Genomic DNA, 19,602 nt, shown 5'->3' with positions numbered 1-19,602 from the left:
TAATCTGATTACATTCATTAATCTGATTCTTTTTTGCAAAGCAGACAAGAGAGATCAGACAGCCTGAGAGCTCTTCCCAATTTGTTCTCATCTAAGACAATCTCCTCCCTAGTCTGGATTTACATGGAAAAAAGGATTATCAAAAATGGACCATTTTATCTATCTTTCTGCAGTGTCTGTTATTTAACAGCAACAAAAATTACTTGAGTTTTAACCTGTAATGCTGCATTGGCTGGACAATTACTAGATAAAGGTTCACCCTGCTAGAAAAAAATCTGAGCATTGAAGCCATTCATGCCAGTAACACTGCAGAGAAGAAGAAGAAAAAAAAAATTAAGCTTCAGTTCCTGTGCAAGTATCCAAAGCAGATCTATCTAAAAAGAAAAGTTACTGAATAGATTGCATAATCCTTAAGAAAGAGTATTGGCAGTCTTCCGTCCTGAAAGAATCTCAGCCATCTCTTACTCTTTCTGTATGTATGTGTCTGCAGCAAATTGTATCTATAATCCTGATCTTATTGACTTGGGTGTCATTCAAGTCCTGTTCTGTAGCTAGAACTTCAACTGCTACAGGATGATCACCTGAAATAATTCTATAACAATGCTTTACATTTCTACAGCAATTTCTATCTAAAGAAGTGTTGTGAAGTATTTGGCAAGCATTTCATCAAAACATTTAATTAATGCTTTAGGGTAAGTCTCCCACTTCCCTGTGCACTCACATTATCGCAGCATCAAATTATCTCGTAGTCTTCTCACATGTACCGCCTGTCACCCTTTTGGGAAAGAGAACTGAGAGCTGCAGAAAGATTAACAGGGTGTCTACACAGTGGGGAAAATTTAAGTCAGCCTAGCCCAGGAAAAGGCCACCCCCCAGAGTCCTACAGACTCTGCCATGCCCTCCTGGTGCAGTGCTCACCTTTCTGTCTGGGAGGCATTTTCCCTGATTCCCTCGTACTCAGAAAAGCCAGGATTCTGCCTCAGTGTTTTGGAGGAAGGTGAAATGGATAAAGCATGGAAAGGTTTTGCTTTTCTGCTGATTGCTTAAAGTGCAGGTTCCAGGTTTGATTAAAAAAATTACTAAATGCACTCCAAGAACTAATCAGGATTTTTGCAGCAATTTCAAAACTCATCATTTGTACACTGGCTATCCTAGACAGCCACAGGAATGTTAGCAGAAAGGCAAATAAAATCAAATTATAGACATAAAAAGTTATTCCCCTATGGATCATTTTAATAGAAAACTCTAGAAAGATCTGCCTGAAGTGATGTGTGTGCTGCTTGTTGTACATCTTCAGGAAAGAGACCTCTGACCACAGGAAACACAGAAAACTGGATGACCAGGGGAACAGAAAACCACTCAAAAAGCTTGTCATGGTTAGTTGAGCAAAATGAAAACTAAGCAATGCTCCAATGACAGCCTCAAAACGTTGCCATGGAGGCAGAAGAGATACAGGAACTTATGACAGGCACCAGGGAACTGGGGAGCTGCGTGTTCAGTCAGGCTAGACATCAGAAAATAGCCTCTAGCTCCCCAAAATGTGCAATCATCAATAGCCCTCCTGTAAGGGCAGTGGGGCAAAAAGGCTTTTAGGGTGGAGATCAGCTGGTGTAAAGAGTTGGATGATGTTTGCTGGCAGGGAAGCAGACTGTGTTCAGAAATCATATGGCAGCTCTGTAAAAATTCCCCACCTTTATAAAACTCAGGCAGTAAAAGAAAGCAAGTTGACCAAATCCGTGAACAAATGATATCACAGAAATTAGGATGAGAGCAGAGATGTCCTAAGACCAGCCAGCATTTCCATCTTCCAGCCTTAAGAGAGGTGTCAAAGGCTAAAGCATAAGACTAGGGTTATGGTCATGGGAGTTTGTGGAGGCAAAAGCACTTGTGTCAATTAACCCAGTAGAGACAAAGTATAAAGAAAAGGATCATACAGGGATTTGAGGAAAGGGAGTTGTGCTTTCTGAAGGGATAGAAACAGCACAACTGGGGATCAGCAGTACATCAGGCTTGGGATGAATGGATGGCCTGTGTGCTGGAAAGTGCTTTGAGGCAGGCAGAAAAATCAGAGAGATCGGGAAAATGTAGTGGCAGGTTGCAAAAACACTTTAGTGAGGATAAATTGAAGAAAAACTATGGATCCTGGTGGACTAGAGACTACAAAAGGCCAGATACCCCTCTGGCCTACAATAAATACAAATAACTTGAAAAAAGACATGAACTACCAAAAATATTAAAGAAGAAGGAAGAAATGCTTTCAGGCCTGTCACAGCAGAAAATTCTCAAATAGTTAGATGGCACTACACAACTATATGTATCACTAATGATTGTTGAAAATAGATATACTCCCCTATTTAACACAGGTAAATACAGTTCATACCCTGGCATCACAGCCAACTGCTGGCCTGGAGCTCTGAATATGCTTCTCCATAGGAAGAATAAGACTTCTCCACAGGAAGGACACTTACCCATATCAAGACCACAGACGACCAAAGTTTATTCTGCTCTGTGATCTGTTTTTCTCTCAATAATCGAAAATACTTTCTCACAGTGGAGCTCAAGGCCAGACCTTTCAAAGATCTCCAGGATCATGTCCCCATTTTCCCAACACCCCTCTTCAGAAAATATTGCTTTCTGGAAATCAGCAGGTGAACATACTACCACTTGTAGCCATGGTCTGTCAGGATGTATTTATGCTGTCCCAACAGGATCAATGCTTCCTCATTATCTCATTTGTGGTGCAATAATGCCACAATATTGAATAGTCTATTGGGTTTTCCTTTTAATTTCTATTTCAGTGATTTTTGTTTAAAGAAACAAAGGTTAATCAACTGTAGATCATTTTACTAATTGTCTGCATTAGATGTCATTTACTGAAGTCTCACAATTCACTTTTGCTATAGCAGAATGTGGCTGCAATTCCTCCAGTAAAGAAAGTGAAAGACACACCTGCCTGACTTTGGACTGCAAGCCAGAAACAGAACAAGAGCCTTTACAGACTAGTCCCCAAGGTCATGTGAAGCCACTGCACTAAGGGCAACCAGCCTTTCCAGCCTCATACACCACATACCTATTTCTTGATATAGCTGAGAGCCACAAGACATGTAAAAGAAGATACACAGCCCCAGAGAGGTCTTAAGGAGTGTGAGATAGCAATGGTTCCTTAATAGTACCACCCCTCTGGTGCAGAAGAGAGCTCAGTTACACATGCAACTGGTTCCAGGCAAATCAGCAGCACTAACCTCGCAAGCTCCTTTGGATGGCCTGGCATGGACTCGGGCTACCCAGGTCATAACATAACCCCAGGACAGAAGTCACACCTGAGCCCTTCAGAAGCCCCATAGTGGCCTTTCAGTTTTAAACCAAACTGTTCCTCTAGAATTGCCTACAACGAGCTTTAAAAACACACTGGCATGGCTGGACCTACAGGTAAGTATGCAGCAAGATCCTCTAAAGAACTCAAGAAGGCTGAGGATAGGTGGGATTTGTGCAATTGATGGGCCTTTGCAAATCCCTGAGGGGAAACTATTAGCTAAAAGTATCCCTGTAGATTTTTTTTTCTTGACCTTTGGTATATGTGCTGCACTTTTACAAAAAATAAAAGGCTGTTACCTCCCCATCTCCAAGAGACCAATGCTACCTCCCTAACTTATCAACATCTTGCGACCTGCACAGTGATAACTGAAAACATGGTGAGCCTTGATTCAAAACCACACATTTTTTGTGGCTGGCCTTTATAAGCAGAGTGAGAAGTACCAGTGCTCTGTAGGATCTATGAAGTTTCTTCCAGACCTCAGCATACTCCCCCAGGTGTCTTCCTGTATACCTGATATCATTGAAAGAGCCCCCAAACCCTCCAGCAACACTCTTCAACTCCATCACATAGCATGCTTACATTATACATACATTTTGCTATTTTAACTATGAAACAAAAGTCAAAGGCATAAACAAGACTACATTATTCTTAATTAGATGTCTAACTTTTGATGTTTAACTGTATGTACAATGTTCCTTTAAAAACACATACTTGAGTTTAGGGCTTTCACTGCTACAGCTGTGCACACATCCTATGATCTGATAGGGAAAAGGAGAGAGGATCAGCTATGTATTAGAAGACTAGTTCCACAAAAGTGAGGCTAATCCAGGAAGTACGTACTATGTCCCCATTTTGAGCATCTCACATGGATAGAAAAGATCTTATTTAGCATAAGATGGAAGTATCTACTTCACCTTCTGCTTTATCTTAAAGATATTTAGGAAAACTAGGAGGAAACAGGCTCACAGGCTGAGTTAAAGGTTCAGTTTCAGAAAGAGCATCACATTTTTCTTAAACATGCTGTTCACTTCCTTTTTTTTTTTTTTTTTAACTAGGAATCTTGTAGTGTTGCATGCTCAGTGATGAAAAGTTCTTCCTTATATTTTGGAGATCCTTATCTTCAGTAGTTCGGCAGATCATGACACAGAAGCTACAAGCTGTAGAAATAGCTTAGCAGGGTAGGACTGAGAAGGTAGAAGTCTTATTTACATACCACTTTACCCTATGTGCTGAGTTGTAGTTGCTCTTTTGCTGATATTAGCCAAACACTTAAAGATACAAGAACAGAGAAAACGTGACTTTAAAGACAGTATTAAAGGCTTAAAAAAAGATTAAAAAATAATCAAACTCAGTTATTTAAATAACCTATTGTCCACAGAACTCAGTCGCTGCACATCTTGTGTTTGATGTGTGAGCATGCAGAAAAAACACAAGGAAGGTATTTAAAACATCACAGCATTACTGAGATATTGAAAGAAAAGCCAAAACTAAAGGCATGATTAGTTTAGTTTTATGCTACAAAAATACAAAGAAAACATTTCAGACTATAACATGCCTTTTACATTCCTACTAACTTCACATCCAAATTAAGGATGAGAAAAAAATTAACAATGACATTCTTATATACTTGAGAAAATTAAATTTAAATAGAGACCACAAGAGACACTAGAAACCCCACAATACCTCCCCACTACCTACCTCACTAGCTGTTCATCTAATTAATTTACCCCAGTTTTTCCTCCTATCTTTAAATAGCCAAAGATGTTGATTGATTGGAAAGTGATTTTCAGACAGGCCAATTAAAGGGTGAAGAGGCTTTGCAGACATACATGTAAACCTTCCATCTACACCTAAGCTCTTTTTTTTTTTTTCCAGTAAAAGTTCTTTCTAATGAGGTAGCAAGTAAATATCTTTTCTGATCACTTATCATGGTGAATATGGCAGCTTTAGCTTTAAAAATGCTTTTTTTTTTTTTTTTTTTTTTTTTTTTTTTTAGGGTATTTAAAGAATAAATTTTAGTCCTTGATCTGGTTTTGGCTAGGATAGTGCTAATTTTTATATTTCCTACTTTAGTAGCTAGAATGTGTTTTGAATTCAGTATGGGGTTGGTATGAGAAGAATGTTCATAATGTAGTAGTTTTAGTTGTTGCTAAGAAATCAAGGACTTTTCAACTTCCTGTACCCTGCTAGTGCGCAGGTTACACAAGAAGCTGGGAGAGAGCACAGCCAGAGCAACAGACCCAAACTGGGAAGTGAAATATTCCTTATCATACAATATCATGAGCAGTACATAGATGAGGGTTGATCGGGAAGATCACTCGCTTCTGAGATTGGGGGTTTGGGATTCTTACTCCTCTGGGAACAGGCTGGGAATCAGTTGGCAAGTGGTGAGCAATCATATTGTGTGTTACTTGTTTATATTTTCTATTGTTACTATTATTATAATTATTTTAACTTTATTTCAATTACTTTTTTTTTTTTTTTTTAATCTTAACCTATGAGTCTCCTTACCTTTATCCCTCCAATTCTCTTCTCAATTTCCTAGCAGGGGAGGGTGAGCAAGTGGCTGCATGGTGGTTGGCTGCTGGGAGGGTTTAAACCATGACAGCCCTTTATCTGTGTTTACAGGTAGCACAGGTCTGGGGTTTGGGGTTTTTTTGGTTGTTGTTTTGTTTTTTTTTTTCTGTACTTAAAGCTCTTTCTATTTTGTAGCAATATTGCTTCATTTTAGAAAACAAGCAAGTAGTTTAAAAGTGGGGAGGGAGGTTGTCTATTTATATATTTGGTTATGACTTGAACATGTAAGTTCTCTAATATACTCAGAGCAGGAAAAAAGATCATTATTGTTATTATATCCTTAAGATGAACATGTTAAGATTTTCTACCAGTTACTGAGCTTATAGCAAAATTTTCCCTTGTTATATCAGTTCTGGAGTTCCTTGTACTCATAGCACTGAATTTTCTGTGCTAAAACTACATCTGGCTTAGGGATGGATTGAGCTTCATCAAGGAGAAATATGTGAGAATGCAAAAGTCAGTAGCAGCAAGCTTGGCATTAAAGAGACAGGATTTCTGCTAACTCATGCTACATCATTGGCTGTTTGTTCCCAAACAGGCTGGCAAGTGTCTCATTTCCTAACCTGCATATAGGAAAGTCCACACAATATTTAAAACCTCAAGAGCAGCTTGCACCCTTTGTCTGCTGTAGTAATTAATCTGCTTTGACCTTTCTGACTTTGCTTGCGGATTTGATGTTGTTTTGCTGTCTAGAAAGTGTATGTGTGTTTCCAGGGACACTGCAATGGACGCTTGATTCTCCTCATTATTGCTCTGTTAATATTTCAAGGTTCTTACCTTCTGCTAACCTAAATTAGGTGTAACAAGTCTCCTGGGCATTTAGAAAGGGCAGCAAGGTGGGTTATCATGTGCAAGAATCTTCTAAGTACCTGCTTGTAGGTTACAGAGGCCAAAGCAAACTCTTGAGGACCATCACTGCTGACTCTGGAGCTGGAGGCTGGCTTGGAGAGTGTGTGCTCGGAGGTGGGAGATGATGGCCTGTTGCTCTGGCTCAGGGGCGCCGGGGGTGTTAGCAGCGGCGGGGCAGGGAGGAGCACAGAGCCCTTCAGCAGGCGTGAATCGAGCCCAGGCCAATGGGGACTGGAAATAATTATAAAAAAAGAAGCAGCAGGCGATTGCCTGCCAGTTTCCTTGTCATGCTTCGAGTGATATAGCTTGTTCAGGGATTTGCTGGTGTGAGCTGTAATTCAAAGGCCATTCTCACAGTTTATATTTAAAAATTAATTAAAACAGGTTTATGGTACAGTGGTCTCCTGTCTTTCCCTTAGTTTTCCTCCTCTCCCCACCATGTTGAGAAGGGACTAGGTTAAAGCCAAAACGCACCTACATAAAGGAAAGTGAAACTAAATGCGCTTACTGAAAGGCAATTGAATTGGGGAAATGAGAGATGAAACTTCACCCCTAAGTACAAACCATGAGCTTCTCCTCAGCGGGCTGGTGGTTATGAGAGGAGATGGCTGTGGTGGTGGGGCTGTGGCCCGACATGCTATGTGGATTCACAGGGAAGAGTAAAGTATTTAGGTTGGCCATTCATTGTCCTGTTTGCTTCTAAAGTTTCTCAACTCCTATCCAATATTTTTTCACACTAAACTGTTTTGTAGCATTTAAGCTTACTGTATTTTGCTTCTGAGGAAATGAGATAGTTTGGGGGGAATGATACAGTGAGGGATTTCCTGTCTCTTATGGTAATTTTGATTATTTTGCTTAAATGAACATCTTGGTTTTGAGTAGATTGCTGGCTGATTTCTGATTAGTGAGCCCAACTTCTGCCTTGTGTGCTTTGTGCACTGGACTGTGCAGCAGACTTGTTAGCTTTGTGTGAAGTATGCTTGTGTTAGTCTGCTGTTACCCTCTGAGAGCACACCATTTTGCACTCCTTTCTTCTTTAACATCAAGCATGAGTTAGCATTGCCCATGGGTGCAAGAAAGTCTTTTCTCACCATGGATTCATCACTATTTTTCCAGTAGGGAGAGCACGGCATAAGGATTTGCACAGGCCTGGCAGGGAGTTGTAATGCTGAGCACAGGAAAGATTTTGCTTGCAGGCTGGTGTTAAACCCCTCACCTTCAGCTTAAGGGGCTGTTAGCAAGGATGCTTGGGCTGTGGGGGCTCTCCCAACATCACACTGGGCTAGGTGGAAGAGACGTGAGGGTTCGCTCTTGGGAAATTTGAGGAGCAGGTCTGCTCCCTCTCAAAGCTGCCTTTGCTTGGGGATCCTCATTCTTCATACTTCGATCTCTTGGATAAATATTATGATAATTAGATGAAAAGATTTCTGTGCCACCTGTTTAATTTGTGTCACTTGTGGTCTGTTATCTTTTGTGACCGAGATACTTGTGTTTAAGTGTTTAGACCTATGAAGTGAGCACAGTGTTTAAAGGCCAGTGGAGAGCTGAAGCAGCAGCCAGCTCTTCTTCGCTTTCTGTGTAAATAGCATGAAGGGTGATTGAACTTCTGGACCTCCTGATTTCCAAATAGCCTTATTCAGGATAGCCCTCATTTATTTTCCTCATTGGTGCGTGATTCTGTGAAACATTTCTCTCATATTCTAGAACACAGAGGTTAAACATGAGAAATTTTTTATTTTTTTAAAAAAAGCTCTGCTTATTTATATATGTGTATGATTGGAGTGACATTGTTTCTTCTCCTGTGCTGTTCTCCAGATTGTGAATCAATCCAAGAATGAACAAATGTAAGAAGCCTTATGTTGACCAGACTAGAAACCTTGAAAAGTTCAGTCCTGAAATTCTTTCTGAAATTGAGAAGCTCTTTGAAAAGAAGTTTACTTACACTAAGCCAGTGAATAATGAATGGAAGCTCCCAGATCCCAGTGATGCTTTTACGTGTGATCACAAGGAATTCAGCTCACTACAGGCTCTGAAGGACTCGATGAATGACGTGAAGAATCAGCTGAGTGATAAGAACCTGGATGAATGGCATCAGCATACCTCATTTACCAATAAAGCAGGGAAAATAATTCCTCATGTGAAGAAATCTGTGAATGCTGAGCTGTGTACACAGGCATGGTGCAAGTTTCATGAGATCCTGTGCAGTTTTCCTCTTCTCCCCGAAGAAGCTCTTCAGGAAGGAGAACTGAATTCTGTCCACCTCTGTGAAGCACCTGGAGCTTTTATAGCCAGTCTCAATCACTACTTGAAATCCCACCATGTCCCATGCGACTGGAATTGGGTAGCTAATACTTTAAACCCATACCATGAAGCAAATGACACTCTTATAATGATCATGGATGACCGTCTTATGGCAAATACATTGCCTTGGTGGTACTTTGGCCCAGATAACACTGGTGATGTGATGACATTGAAACATTTAACAGGACTTCAGAACTTTGTGAGTAATATGGCCACAGTTCACTTGGTAACTGCTGATGGCAGCTTTGATTGCCAGGGAAATCCAGGAGAACAGGAGGCTCTTGTCTCACCCCTTCATTACTGTGAAACAGTCACTGCTTTAATGATCCTGGGCACTGGAGGTTCCTTTGTTTTGAAGATGTTCACACTGTTTGAACACTGTTCTACCAATCTGCTCTTTCTGCTAAACTGCTCTTTTGAGGAGGTCCATGTCTTTAAGCCAGCCACTAGCAAAGCTGGAAACTCAGAGGCCTATGTGATTTGTCTTCGTTATATGGGCAGAGAAAGCATTCATCTGCTGCTTTCTAAGATGATACAGAACTTTGGAACAGAAATGGTCAACAAAGCACTTTTTCCCCAGCATATGCTACCGGAATCTTTTCTTAAAATACATGAAGAGTGTTGCATGTTCTTTCACAAGTGCCAGATAGAGACCATCTCTGAGAACATCCATCTCTTTGAGCGCATGGAAGAAGCAGAGCAGACGAAACTGAACGAGTTACGAGATTGTGCAGTAGAGTTCTTCATGCAAAGACTTCGTATGAAACCCATTGCCAGAAATAACTGGCTTGTCAAGAAATCTCAGACTGGATGCAGCATGAATGCGAAATGGTTTGGACAAAGAAACAAATATTTTAGTACCTACAATGAAAGGAAGATGCTGGAAACCCTTACATGGAATGATAAAGTGGCAAAGGGCTATTTTAATCACTGGGCTGAAGAACATAGTTTAAATAATGCTGGAAAAATGTGCATCCTGGAAGGATTGTCTTGTAACCTTGAGTGTAGCCTGTGGTACATTTTGGAAGGCAAAAGACTACCAGTGGTAAAATGTTCTCCGTTTTGTGATGGTCAAGTTTTGGAAAATCTCAATGAAGCTATGAACAACTTGGTGCAGGAGAGGCTGAAAAGCAGACAAAGGCTGCAGACTTGTCAATCCTGTGAAGTTCTTCCTGGGGAACTCATACTGGCAGAAGTGTCTGACCTTTCCAGCTGTCATCAGGAAGTCCTAAATGAAAGATGTGGTGACCAATTCAAGTGCCTTGTGGTGGACTTTCCATTCCTCTGTGATACTGAAAGCCAACCCAGTATGGAAATAAAGCTCCTGGACTCAGCCACACTGCTGACTTTCAGCTTCTCTTTGCTTTACGATGGAGAACCAAAGTACCAGCAGCAGCTTTTGGAGTGTGTTCTGCATTCATTGAATCAGCTTACAACAGGAGATGCATTGATTTTGCCTATTCTCTCTTGCTTTACACGCTTCACAGCTGGCCTGGTCTTTATACTGCATTGCTGTTTCAGATGCGTCACGTTTGCTTGTCCAACCTCCCATGAGCCTCTAAGGACTAGTGCTGCTTTGCTGTGCATTGGTTACCGAGGCCTCCCAAATCCAGTTGTTGAATATCTGCAGCATTTGAATAAACGGATGAGCTCTTTACTAGTGTCAGACTCTCCCCAGCAGGTCTTGCAGTTTGTGCCTATGGAGGTTCTCCTCCAGAGCAAACTGTTGGACTTCTTATGGGATTTAAACACAGCCGTTGCAAAGAGACAACTCCATTTGATTGTGCAAGCTAAACAGCAGCAAATGACTAGCAATATTTCACTTTAGAATAGAATTGAGCAAGTTGCTGCTGCTAGATCTTGTTTCACGGGCAGTTAGAAGGTGTTAAAAACATTGTTAATGCAGAGGTAATGTTACTGTAAAACCTTGGTGTGTCATTGTGACTGTTGGGAGGATGTTTTGAGCTATCAATCCCACTTATACCATATTGGCCTGTCGTACAGTAGCCTGAGGTTTTAATCTTGGGCATGGGGGACTTGGGAGAGACAGTGACTGAAGCGGTGAAACTGTCTGTCCTCTGTCACAACGCTCTCTGAGCAAACTCCTTTGTGTACCACCTGGGTCAGAAGTGTGGCCTTCGTGATGAGCAGTGCTATGGAGATTTGTACCTGTTGGATCAGGCCAGACAATGGGGGACCCTCTTGTGTGACATTAGCACTCTTCTGCAGAGCAAAATGTGGGAGTTTTGACACACCTGTGTACTTTTCCAGCGTTTGTAGAAGCCAAAATGTGAGGTTTGGGCCAGAACGCTCAGCAGTATGCAAGCCTGATGTGAGACCTGAGGGATGAGTGTCTTGTGAGCAGGTAGCTGTCTCACAAAGGCTGGGTTAAAAATGACAGCCTGTAGGCAGTAGCAGTGGTGTCCAGGGTTAGATGCTCTTTGGTTTTCATTTTGTTTATGTGAAGAGCAGCAGGCTGTATGGTTTTTGACAAGTTATTGTATGGTTTTGTCTCCCCATCAATGAATGGGCTGTTAGAACGTTATTTTTAAGTGGCTTATGGATGTTCCTTAAAATAATTTGAGACTCCTGAGTGAAAGCGAATACTTGCATCTGTCTATTGCAGCAGCTATTAATGAGGAAATGCACGTGTTTTTCAGGCTAAAAATGTGATCGTGCACAAATTTGTGTATCAAAAAATGCTTTGGGTACTGCTGGAGGAGCATTAAGCTGAAGAAATATGTGATAACTTTCTTTGGGAAGGTATGATTAAGATTTCAGTTGGATCCCCTTAAGGATAAAAATGATGAAGTTGGTAACTGACTGTTCCTTTAAGGGAGTCAAATTTTATTTTCCATATTGATCCTCTGAGTGCTGAATTTTGAGGCTTAACTTTTGTGTATTAATGTTTAGTTTTAAGTTTGTAGTGTACATGGAACAACCTGCTCAGAGGGAGAAATGATGTTTAAAGGAAAAATGACTTTGCTGTTCATGGGTGCAAGATCTTGGAGAAAAAGGCCAAAAGAATGGAGTTAGCAAGTAGGAAAACCTACTCTCCTGATAAATTACCAGTCACCTTCTGGAAGCACTTCTAATTATATAATGTGGGAGCTTGAAGGATAGTTGATTACTGGTAAGGAATTAAAAGTACTGCTGAAAATCTGTTTTGTCTGGAGGTGCTGCACATTTAATAGGCTTTCTTGCCACGTTGATTGGGGCAGAGTTTAATGCATTTAACAGTTCATTTTTTATTGAAGAACTTGATAGGTGAATGAATTGGTGGCTTAGGTCTGACTAATTCATAACATTTTCTAAAAATCTTGCTTTTTATACTTGCATGTAAATAGAAGCTACCTAACAAAAGCTTCTGGGATTGGCCGTTGTCCATTTGAATTTATTTAAATGAACTTGCTCTTTTTGCTATAAGCTGAGTCATGCTTCCTATTTCAGACCAGGAAGGAAGGGAGCAGAGGCTACAGTCTGGGGGATATATGCAGTAATAGCTTCTCCTGTAAATCATTTTTGAACCTGTAAACTCAAGAGTGCAAGCAGGGCGACAGATGAATTTGACCGAGGTATAAAAATGAAATACTGAAAATGGGAATAAAGAAGGGGGGAAGAAATATTGTACAAGAACAATGATGAGACAGTATCAAAGATCAACTGTAGAAGTCATCTTTATCTCAGACAAAAAGCTGGATAAAAATACTGTCCACTAAAGACACCCCTGTGTCTCTGCCACTGCTTCAGAGGTGATTAATTCTTTTGAAACTTCCACTGAGCTGAAGCGTTTGCAAAGATACCTCCAAAGCAGGGGTGAACGAGATATTGCAGGCACATGGGTGTGCTTACACTGTGCTGTTCTGCCGTGGAGGCATGAGTAGCCAGAAGCATCTCATCTAGTAGGTACTTAAATAACTTGGGTGTTTTTCTGACTGACATTAGTCTAATATTTTAAACTTACTGTTCTATAGGTAAAGTAAAATCCTGAGGTGACTGACAGACCCTGAGAGAAAATGCATTTATTTTTTGAGCTTTCCTTGGTCTGTTGTGTACCTCTGACAAACTATGCAGACTTCCATGAAATTCCTCCCATCCCATTATCCCCTGTATCATCAGTCCCTTTTTCCATAAATTTTTAGGGGAGAACATTTTAGATGGTCACAAAGCTTTGGGCGAGTTAAGACTGTGTACTTACTGAGCTAGTGGGGAAGCATAATCCCTCTTGTTTGGAAGTAACCCCAAAAAAATGTGTGCAAGCCCTCCTGGGGAAAGCCAGATCTCTAAACCAAAGGAAACCCAATGTCCTGTGGATCCTGATGCCTGATTTGCTCTGGAACTTTTTGTTGGCAGACATGGGCAGACGACAGGAGAAATGCTTTCACCGCAGCTGCTCCTGTTAAAAAGAAAGGATGTGGTTTGGAGAGTCTTTTTAATTATTGTTGTCTTAATGGCAGGAGTGTCAAAGTCAGGAATGACACTTGTCCTCTTAATTGTGAGAATCCTTCATTGTCCTAGCTGTCATTAGACCAAAGATTTCTCTGAGAAGTGACACTTAATTTCTGTTGTGACTTTTGGAATATGTAAGAACGAAAGGGAAGAATGTATTAACCTTTGTGGAGAGGGTCTGATGACTCCTGCCTTCATTGAGGCTGTCAGTTTTTGGCCCATTTGATTTGATTTTGTGTGACACCTGATAAAGTGTCCTAGTACCCTGTCTCCTTTTAAGTTGTTTTTTTACCTATTCAAAGATGAACTGGGCATTGGTTTTCATAATTAGGACCTTCACGTTTCACACAGGGGAAAAATAGAGGAGGAGGAGAGAATAAGCTGGTTATGATGTGATTAAGATTCATGCGAACTTGAGGTAAACTTAATTTTGTAGCCCTGCTGTTACAGGTTTCCAATGAAGGACCAATATCTAGGCCCAGTGATTAGCTATGAGCTATATTTATTTCTCTGAAACTTTTTGGATCTTTTGTTTTAAGCCAGCATAACATTTTGAAATCAGTTGAATGAGGGTTGTATGAATTGGGTACTCCACCAAGTGAAAATGCTGATTTTTTTTTTTTTTTAAAGTTGAGTTCCATTAAAGTTGAGAGACTTGCCACTAATTTTACTAATTTTTTATTGTATTTAGATTCATCTGGATGTGCACAGATTGTATGTGTTCTTGCCACTGACTTTCCAATTTAATTTCTACAAAACATAATGAGATTTACAGTATGAAATTCGGTAGTCTATTAAAATGGTACTAATTGGTGTCTATTCATCTTAATTTAAGATGGATCTATCAAATTACTTGTTCTAATAGTAGGATATGTAGCAGAATTCTGTTCCATTAGAAAAACAATTTGGGACTTAACGGGAAGGGATTAGTACTCCTTATGTAAAAAGTAGGAGAAAAGAAAAACACACCCTGATTTCTGGGTTGTGAGCTGGCTGCTTTAGGATGCAGAATAACATTGAGTCCTTGCTTCACTGGAAGCAAGGGCTGACCAGTGAGCTAAAGCCTCAGTGCCTCCATCTCAGTGCCTGTTACCATCCCTAAAACCATCTTTTGATATCCCTTTAATTTACACTTGATTTAATTTTTAATATTAAAGCAGGGGAAATCCTGTGTAACTTGTCTTACCATTTTGGGTGGTATGAAATGAGGTAGTTTCTCAGTACTTCTCCCCATTTCTCATTTTTTAAATGAGAGCCTCTAAATTTCACCTCGTAGCCTTTGAATATCACTCTCTTTTTTAGTACTTCAGTAAGCAAAGACAGATTAAAATTTCCTTGCCAGAGTCTGGTAATGGATTCACCATCTTGTTCTTGCAACAGTTTTTGTGAATGCCATGCAGATATCCTTAGTTCCAGTTCTTTGTGCACTTCAGTCACTTGACAGAAAGATCAAATGGAGCTGTTTATGCCAGAAAAACGCTCAGCCTGTGGCTGCTCATTGCTTACTCTTTAGGCAATGATTTGGATTGCCATCGAGCCCTCTCTTGTGACTCCTTGTGGGTCCAGAGCTGATTTCAAGACTTAAGAATGAAATTTGCTAGAAGAATTAGCCAGTGGCTGTAGACACTTATGCTTATAACAAGCAGAACTTAGGAGACCTATAAATGCAGGAAACTTTTCCACCAGCCAGGAGAGGCTCATATAACATGCAGCTGGGAAGGATTTGCTAGCCTTTCCTTGATAAAAATTCTTTTAAAAAGGCTTTGAGGCATAACCACCCGAAGAAACAGTTCATCAGTTGTGTGCACCTTTCTTGTACACACGGGTATGTTCATGTTTGCACATGTGCAAACCCCCAGGACTGTACAGCCATGAAGCTTTTGCTTTGTAACTAGTCCATGTGTGCTTTTGTTTTGAAGGATGTATGTATTTTTCTAATAGTAGATGAAGGGATGTTGGTTTACATGGCTATTGCATATTTCACTTGGTCTGCAAATGAGTGTTAAAAGACCTTTTTTAAAAGAAAGGAAAATAGATGTTATTTGGAGAAAGGAAAGTATTTTATTTTAGGTTTTAAATATTGCTATTTCATAGAATCATAGAATCACAGAATCATAGAATGGTTTGGGTTGGAAGAGACCTTAAACATCATCTAGTTCCACCCCCCTGCCATGGGCAGGGTCACCTTCCACTAGCCCAGGTTGCCCAAAGCCCCGTCCAACCTGGCCTTGAACCCTTCCAGGGAAGGGGCAGCCACAGCTTCTCTGGGCAACCTGTGCCAGTGTCTCACCACCCTCACAATAAAGAATTTTTTCCTTATGTCTAATCTAAATCTTCCCTCTTTTAGTTTAAAGCTGTTACCCCTCATCCCATCCTTACAGTCCCTAATAGAGTCCCTCCCCACCTTTCCTGTAGCCCCTTTCAGTACTGGGAGGCCACTCTAAGGTCTCCCCGGAGCCTTCTCCAGGCTGAACACCCCCAACTCTCTCAGCCTGTCCTCACAGGGGAGGTGCTCCAGCCCCTTGATCATCCTCATGGCCTCCTCTGGACCTGCTCAAGGTCCTTCTGGCATTCTGGCAGGGGGGTCTCACCAGAGTGGAGCAGAGGGAAAGAATCCCCTCCGTCGACCTGCTGGCCACACTGTTCTTGGTGCAGCCCAGGATACTGTTGGCTTTCTGGGCTGTGAGGCACATTGCTACCTCATAGTCATTTCTCCATCCACTAATACCCCCAAGTCCTTCTCCCTGGGGCTGCTCTCCATCCACTCGTCACCCAGCCTGTATTTGTGCTTGGGATTGCCCAGATCCATGGGCAGGACCTTGCACTTGGCCTTGTTGAACTCCATGAGGTTTGCACGGTCCCACCTCTCCAGCCTGTCCAGGTCCCTCTGGATGGCACATCCCTTCCCTCCAGCCTGTCGACCACACCACACAGCTCGGTGTCATCGCAAACTTGCTGAGGGTGCCTCAGTCCTATTGTCAGTGTCACTGACAAAGGTGTTAAGCAGCACTGGTCCCAGCACTGACCCGAGGAACGCCACTCGTCACTGCTCTCCACTTGGACATTGAGCTGTTGACCACAACTCTTTGAGTGTGACCATCGAGGCAATTCCTTTTCCCCCGACTGGTCCATCCATCAAATCCATGTCTTTCCAATTTAGAGCCAAGGATGTCATGTGGGACAACTGCTTTGCATGGGTCGAGGTAGATGATGTCAGTTGCTCTTCCCTTATCCACAAACACTGTAACCTCATTGTAGAAGGCCCCCAGATTCATCAGGCAAGATTTGCTACTGCCAAGCAGATCCCTGAAGAGGCCAAAGTGTGCTCTCCTGAAGTCCAGGGTAGGGAGCTTGCTGCATGTCCTTCTCGCTGTCCTAAAGTTCTTGAACTCCCCTATTTCATGGTGACTGCAGCCAAGACTGCCCTTGAGTTTGGTGAGAACATGGTGCAGCACAGCACCTCTCCTTGTTGGCTCCTCTGTCACTAGGAGAAGGAAGTTATCATCAAGGCATTCCAGGAACCTCCTGGATTGCTTATGCCCAGCTGTGTTGTCCCTCCAGCAGATACTGGGATGGTTGAAGTCCCCCATGACAACTAGGGCTTATGAATGTCCACCCAGTCTTCCTGGTCAGGTGGCCTGTAGCAGATCCCCACTAAAAATGTCTCATGTCCCTGCCTTCCCTTTAATCCTGACCCATAAGCTCTTGGTCAGCTCCTCCTCCATCCACAGCCAGGGCTCCCTGCACTCCAGCTGGTCTCTGACATAGAGGGTGACACCCCCTTCTTGTCTCCCCTGCCTGTCCTTCCTAAAGAACCTGTAACCTTCCATTCCAGCACTCCAGCCACAGGATCCCACCATGTCTCCGTGATGCCAATAAGATCATACCTTGCAGCCATACACATCTCCGGCTCCTCTTGTTTATTGCCCATGCTATGTGCGTTTGCATAGAGGCATTTAAGTTGGGCCCCATGAAGCTGACTTTCTGGCTGGAATGTCTTTGTGCTGCTCTACAGTTGCTCTCCTGCTGCCCTGTGACCCTGCTTCAGGCTCTGGGCATCTATTTCTGGCACTGTCATCAGGCTGGTAGGAGTGGGATGGAACAGGATTCCCCTCCCCTAGCAGTTTGAGTTTAAAGCCCTCTTCACCAGCTTGGCAAGCCTATGGCTGAATATGCTCTTCACCTTCTGACAGTTGGATCCCAACAGCCCCTGGCAGCTCAGGTTTTTCAAAGTGAGTCCCATGGTCTAAGTAGTGGAACCCCTGGCTTTGTATATGCATTCATATGTATGTGTGCTGGTCTGATACCCTGATGCCCTCATAGCTAGTAGGTGTTTGTTGGGGAAATCTTTAAACTAGAAGTGGTGTTGAGCGTATGCTGAAATGCAGGATGGTGCCTCGCTTGGTTTTAGTGAAACTCTAGACTGTAAGCATTGGCTGTTAATGTCAAATGTACCTCAGGGGATGTGAGGACTTTGGAAGTGAAAGTGAAACAGGCGTCTGGATTGGAGGAGCCCTTTAGGATTGTCAGGTTGATTTTGGTGGAAATACTGTTTAATGTGATTTTACTGAATTATAGGGACATGTAAATGCTCAGAATTGTATTCACTCATAAATGGTTCTATGAAATATTTGCATTCCCAATATAACAGTATCAAAACAGTGCCTAAAAACATATGAAATGGTAGATTAGAAAGTACAGGGAAAATGCATATGTCTTCATTTTGCTGCTACAGACCTTAAACACTGCATACGTGAGTTCTTCAGTCCTTAAAGTCAATTTATACACTATGCTAGGTTGATTATAAATCTGGTTTGAATTTCGATAGATCTTAATACGCTAACATGCCTGCCAGTTTTTGAATTTGAATAGTTGGTGTTGAAAGCTAAGCCAAATCACTGAGCACAAAGCTAATCGGCTCTCTCCCTGGCTGAACAGATATTTAGCAAACTGTCTTTTACTGTGTTGTGTCAGCTCTTCAGTGTCCCCCAGTGAGACTGGGGAGATGAAATTTTGCCTATAATACAGCTCATACTTGAACTAGTGCACCACAGTTAGTGGCCCCTTTTATTTAAACAATATTTTACCTCCATAGGAAACTTGAACACATTTATTAAAGTGCATCTTCATAGTGCTTTACTAAATGAGATGACTGTTGGTTGTTAAAAAATTGATTTATCTTAACTGGGGATAGCAGAGAGAAGTGACTGTCACTTGTTGGTGAATTGATTTGTTTAAATTGGTGGATATCAGGGAGAGGTAAATCAATATTCAAATCTTATTTGTTGCTGAAGTCAGGTCATTATCTGTGTAGCTAAGAGATGGATGGACCAATGCTGCCAGATACAAATGAAAGCTCATGCGGAGGTACCCCCAGGTCCTAAGCTGTCAGGTTCCTGTGCCTCAAAACAATGACCCAGTAGCTAGGCAGTAATGAAACCTCAATTAGACTAAGGAATGAAGGGACTGTGGTAGTGAAGTGCCTTTATTTAAATCTCTAGAGAGTTAAGGTGATTAAATACTTGCTTTATAATCAGTTGACTGCCTCAGGTTGACAATGGAGCACAACGCAGCGCCATTGAGTTGAAATGTAATGAAATCTGGCTTGGGGTCACAATGAAACTCCATTCCAAGACGCCTGCTGAATAGCAACATGTCCCCTCAAATAATGATGCTCTCTGACAGATGAGTGTTCAGCAGAGGAGGGTGGGTGTGGGGCAGGAGTGCTGCAGCTGGGGACATCTGAATCACGGGATCCATGGGAGCAGCCAGGGCTCCCTGCCTGGGTTACTGCAGCAATGCTGATAGGAGGTCCCCAGCTTGAGTAAACCATGCTGTAAGCTGCACAGACAGTGGATAGAGCCCTGCGTGGAGTAGATCAGTAGCACAGGATGCGCTTGAGATTAGTGCACCTAGGACTGGGATGGCTGTAGGATTCCTGGCTGGTAGAAATGGTGATGTTGAGCAGTGGAGGCTTGCTGTCGCATCTGGAAAACACAGAGCAGCCCTGCATCTCTTAGATACTGTGTTCACTTTTGGGCCCCTCACTACAAAAAGGACATTGGATGACTTGAGTGTGTCCAGAGAAGGGCAAAGGAGCTGGTGCAGGG

The 19,602-nt window shown here is 42.0% G+C and overlaps 1 protein-coding gene across 1 annotated transcript; it reads left to right on the top strand.

The window, feature by feature from the left end:
- Positions 1-8,543: 8,543 nt before the first annotated feature.
- On the top strand, positions 8,544-15,538 carry CMTR2 (cap methyltransferase 2). The gene has a single exon (XM_026856745.1). The coding sequence runs from the start codon at positions 8,577-8,579 to the stop codon at positions 10,869-10,871; it is 2,295 nt and encodes a 764-aa protein (XP_026712546.1). The 5' UTR covers positions 8,544-8,576; the 3' UTR covers positions 10,872-15,538.
- The last annotated feature ends 4,064 nt before the right edge of the window (positions 15,539-19,602 follow it).

This window comes from Athene cunicularia (assembly GCF_003259725.1).
Source record: "Athene cunicularia isolate RWA chromosome 11 unlocalized genomic scaffold, athCun1 chr11_part1, whole genome shotgun sequence".
In the NCBI taxonomy this organism is placed as follows: Eukaryota; Metazoa; Chordata; class Aves; order Strigiformes; family Strigidae; genus Athene; species Athene cunicularia.
Note: the sequence above shows the minus strand (reverse complement) of the source record. Positions and strands in the feature narration are given on the sequence as shown.